This window comes from Numenius arquata, chromosome 1 (genome assembly GCF_964106895.1).
Source record: "Numenius arquata chromosome 1, bNumArq3.hap1.1, whole genome shotgun sequence".
In the NCBI taxonomy this organism is placed as follows: domain Eukaryota; kingdom Metazoa; phylum Chordata; class Aves; order Charadriiformes; family Scolopacidae; genus Numenius; species Numenius arquata.
This window is the reverse complement of record NC_133576.1, coordinates 99760861-99765462: the sequence shown is the minus strand read 5'-3', so window position 1 is coordinate 99765462 and position 4602 is coordinate 99760861. Positions and strand designations below refer to the sequence as shown.

The 4602-nt window shown below is 44.5% G+C and overlaps 1 protein-coding gene across 1 annotated transcript; it reads right to left on the bottom strand.

Annotated features, from left to right (window-relative positions):
• Positions 1-207: 207 nt before the first annotated feature.
• On the bottom strand, positions 208-3306 carry PCDH9 (protocadherin 9). Its single transcript, XM_074156792.1, has one exon. It carries the CDS (start codon positions 3304-3306, stop codon positions 208-210), a length of 3099 nt encoding a protein of 1032 aa, XP_074012893.1.
• Between the last annotated feature and the right edge of the window lie 1296 nt (positions 3307-4602).

Below are 4602 nucleotides of genomic sequence, written 5' to 3'. Positions count from 1 at the left end.
ATAACAGTCCTTTAACAATCAGTATTCTTCAAAGCCCAAAGTTATCAGAGGCATTTCATAAATGCATGGTTAAGCCCCAGTTAAATGATAAAGGGGTCAAGGTTTTTTTTTTGTTTGGTTTTGTTTTGGTTTTTTTTTGTTCCCCCCATAATGTAACTAAATTAAATTAGACTGAAAGAAAAAAGAACCCACAACATAGTGGCACTTTTAATACTGGTTGATCGGGCACTTGTATGCAGTACTTATAGACCAGTAAAAGTGCTCGTTTACCTGTCTGGTGTGTAAGGGGCCCTTTGTCTTGAAGCCTCCTTGGGAACTGCACTCTGAGGCACTGAAGTGATCTGAACTAGTGGAAGAGCGTTTGGAAAGGGTGTCACAACCACCAACAAAGGTGTTGTCCAACGGGAGTTCCTGAATCACGTGGTGCTTTTTCACTGAAACTGGAGTGTCAGGTTTGAGATGAAAAGCAGACTGCGGAGAGGCGGATTTGTAATGCTTGGCAAGATCAGGACTGTTAGGCTTAAAGGTTGTTGGTGGTGCTGTGCCCCAATCAAATCTTCCTATACTTTGTTCCTCCAGCTCCGCTGGAAGGCTTATTGTCCCGTTGATAGGTTCATGAACTGCATCATCAGGTTTGGACTCCTCAATGGTCACAAAGTTCAAAAGAGAGCTCTTCGGAGATTTCCTTTTCTTTCTTTTCTTTTTCTTGTTTTGCTTGTTCTCCTGATTGGGAGACATCCACTCAGCACCTTGCTTGCTCCGCTGGGCAGCTTTGAATCTGGATGCATGTCGACAGCGAACCAGAACCGTGACAAATATCACCACTATGACAACCATGGCACCTGCCACAATAGCAATCATGATTGTGAGATAGTCCTCGTTTTGGTAGGGTTGGCTACTGTCCCCTATGTTCCGGTCCAAAGGTGTTTCCATAGTCCTGCGTATCAAGTCATAAATATAAGAGGCATTTCCAGCAGTATCATTTACATACAAAAATACAAGCACAAGAGTATGCAGGGATTTGGGATAACCCAAATCACTTATGTTGACAACTAGGCGATGCAGCCCCACATCATTAGGAGTTGGTTTTTCTTCCAGAGTGATATTACCTGTCACTGGATCAATCCGAAACAAACCCTTGTTATTTCCGCTTACAATTGTGTACTTAAGCTCAGCATTCATTCCAGTGTCTATATCCACAGCAAACACTTCGGCTACCACTGATCCTGGAATTGCTGAGAGTGGCACTAGCTTAAAAGAAGTATTAGAAGGCGGGTAGATGACAACGGGGCTGTTATCATTAACATCCATGACGTTTATGGTTACTTTCGCTGTAGAAGAGCGAGGAGGTTGCCCTCCATCCACTGCCTTAACGTCAAAGGTGTAGGAGCTCTGCTGCTCTCGATCAAAAGAAACATTGGACTTTATAACTCCAGAGTACGGATCCAGCACGAAGTTTTCATTGTCATTCAGGATGGAAAGGGTCACCGCTTTGTTTTCCCCGGCATCCGCATCGGTCACCGTGATCACCCCCACCGTGCTATACTTTGGTAAGTTCTCCGATACGAAAAACTGGAAGTGATTATGAGTAAATTTGGGACTGTTGTCATTTTCGTCCAACACAGTAACAATTACAGCTGCTTGACTCTGCAAAGGAGGGGTGCCATTGTCTCGGGCTGTAACAGTGAAAATGAAACGTTCCTGCTCTTCTCTGTCAAAAACTCTGGAGGCTGTCAAAACTCCTGTCTTTCGATCCAGATCAAAAAAGGAGGCATTAGGGCCAAGCTGATAAACAATGTCTGCATTTTTCCCACTGTCTTCATCTGTGGCACTAATAGTTGTTAAGTATAGACCACGCCGGTTGTTTTCAGAAACTGACAGCTCAATTACAGGCTGGCTGAAAATCGGAGGGTTGTCATTTTCATCCTCCAGTTTAACTCTTACCAGGGCAGTCTGGTTCAAACTGGGCTTGCCAGAATCGGAAGCAACAATTTTAAAGCTGAATTCTTTGGTGCCCTCATAGTCCAACAAGGAAGAGGTCTCTAGCAAATACTGGTTGTCGTAAACCGCCTTCAAGTGGAAGGGGACCTCTCTCTCAATGAAACAGATCACTTTGCCGTTCACATCAGTGTCCTTATCTGAAACTGTAATTAGGGCAATCTTTGTATTGATGGGATCTTTCTCAGATAAGTACACTGTGCCATTGATGGGACTTATTATGTACCTGAGGTCTATGTTAGGAGGGTTATCGTTTACATCAGTGACATTGATGGTAACAGTTGCCCGAGCCGGTGTAGAGCTACCATCACTAGCCAGCACTGTCACTTTGTGAATAGCAGTCTCTTCTCGATCTAAGGACCTCTGAACTGTAATCAGCCCTGTGGTGTTGTTTAAAGCAAAAAATCTTTTGGTTGCAGGGGCGACTTGGGCACCAAAAATATATCTGATTTCTGCATTGCTTCCTATATCTGCATCTGTAGCATGAAGCTGAATTACAGAAGTGCCTACAGGGGCATTCTCTGGTATATGAACCTCTACTTGACTCTCTTTGAACACTGGCCTGTTATCATTGACATCACTTACTGTGACTTGCAGGATGGCTGTGCTGGATTTCTGGGGGGTACCTCCGTCCTCCACTTTGATTTTCATCACGTAGGTATCCTTCTGCTCTCGGTCCAAGTTCTGCTGCACGATCAGCTGAGGCCATTTCTCTCCTTCTGGAGTTTCTACAATATCCAGTCCAAAGACACTCTGCCCATTTAACAACTCGTAGTGCTGCACACTGTTGAAACCTGTGTCAGGATCTGTTGCTGATGGGATTGGAAAGCGGCTGTTGATCAGAGTGTTTTCTGGGATGGAGATATTGATGACGGGGGATGGAAACATAGGTGCATTGTCATTAGTATCCTTTACAATTATTTTTATTTTGATCAGCCTAAAAAAGTCATTGGGGAGAATCACCACTTCAAGTTCAAAGAAACACTCATTTTCTTCTGCATAGGAAGCTCCAGCACAGAGTTTTTCTCTGTCTATTCTGTTGGATGTCGTAAAGATTTCCCCAGTGGTACTGGACACTTTGACCAGAGGGGCATCCCCTGCTTTAGACACCAGTCTGTAGACAAGGCTGGCACTGGTCCCCGTGGCAGCATTGATATGAGAAATGTTCAGGTCCTTTGGTATGTTCCCTATGGGTACGTTTTCAGGCAGCTCCTCTCTAATAGTGTAAATAAGTTCTTGAGCTATAGCAGAATCCAGCCTTAAACAGGCAATCAAAGCGGCCAACAGGTAAAAATCCCTCAGGTCCATGATAATGTTTTTATTCTCTTTTCCCGGACTTTAGGACTTAAAGGTTTCCACAGAGGAACGATGCGCGATTTGCAAGAGGAGGCATGCATGGACTGCAGGATGCATTACATCTCATTTCTTATTTGGAGACAGCACTGTCAACACAACCACATAGAACAGCATTATTGGTTTTTTAGGCATGACAAATCCACAGTCACCAACTACTACTTGTTTTTGCAATGCACACTTGCAGCAGTACATTTTCCTACTGCTCCCTTTTATAAGCAATCCCTCCAGACAAATGCACCAATATCCCGTTGGCTGCATTTGCACAGAGGGAGAATGGAAATAACTACTTGCAGGATTAAGGGTAGCCACAGTTTCGACACGTACTTTCTGAATAATTTCTTGGTACACCGTGTAATCCATAACGAGCATTCCCCCTCTACCCTCCTCCACCCAGTCATTTGGTGCAAGTAAAAAATCTTCCCGCACTACTTCTGGATTCTAACTGCTATGTCAGCTGCCAAATGCAATTTGTTGTTTGCTTCCATACATATTTTTTAGCTCTCGCAAACCAGAATTTTCCCTGCTCCTTGTGCCTTTCATCCCCCTCTACAGCTATCGTACTGGGAAATAACCACCCGGACATGCTGCTGCAGCAGCAGTCGTCACTGGCTACTTCACATCCCTGTTAACTGATGAGACAATAACAGGACTTACAGTTTCTTACACTCTCAGCAAAATGTTTCCTCTCCAGATGTTGGATACTTCTCCTTCTGGTTAATAACCTTAAACTTTATTTGTTTGTTTTTAAACACAGTCTAAATCAGGAGGCTGGAAATTCCAAATGCAACTTAGGAGCAGCCAGCATGTTTACAGATGGGGGGTTGGGGGGGGGGGGGGGTGAGGGGGTGGGGAGGAGGATATATTTTGTGATGACGAGACGAGGAAAAAAGGTGCAGCCTTTCCTCATTGACACTGACCTCCCTTCAAGATGTTATTAGCAGCTGCCACACATGAATACTGCAGACTAATAATGCAGGTGGGAAAAAAAAAAAAAAAAAAAAAAAAGCGACAGACAGACTTCTGTTTGCATGCTCTGCGAACCGCGAATTATCCGGGTGCAAGGCTGCCAGCACCTACAGTTTGGCGGAGCCGGGCAGCCCCTGAGCACTAATCTTATCTGCATTAAGCTGCACGGTAGCTGATGCCCGTGATTACTTCCAGCAGAGTGATGCAGGTAGGGATGCAGAGACAGCGAGTAGGTGAGCCTTTGCCACCAACATCAACTGAATCCGAAACACTGACTCTTTC

What these genes read in the sequence shown, in the direction of transcription:
- PCDH9 (XM_074156792.1), bottom strand. Translation starts at nt 3,306, where the DNA reads ATGGACCTGAGGGATTTTTACCTGTTGGCCGCTTTGATTGCCTGTTTA.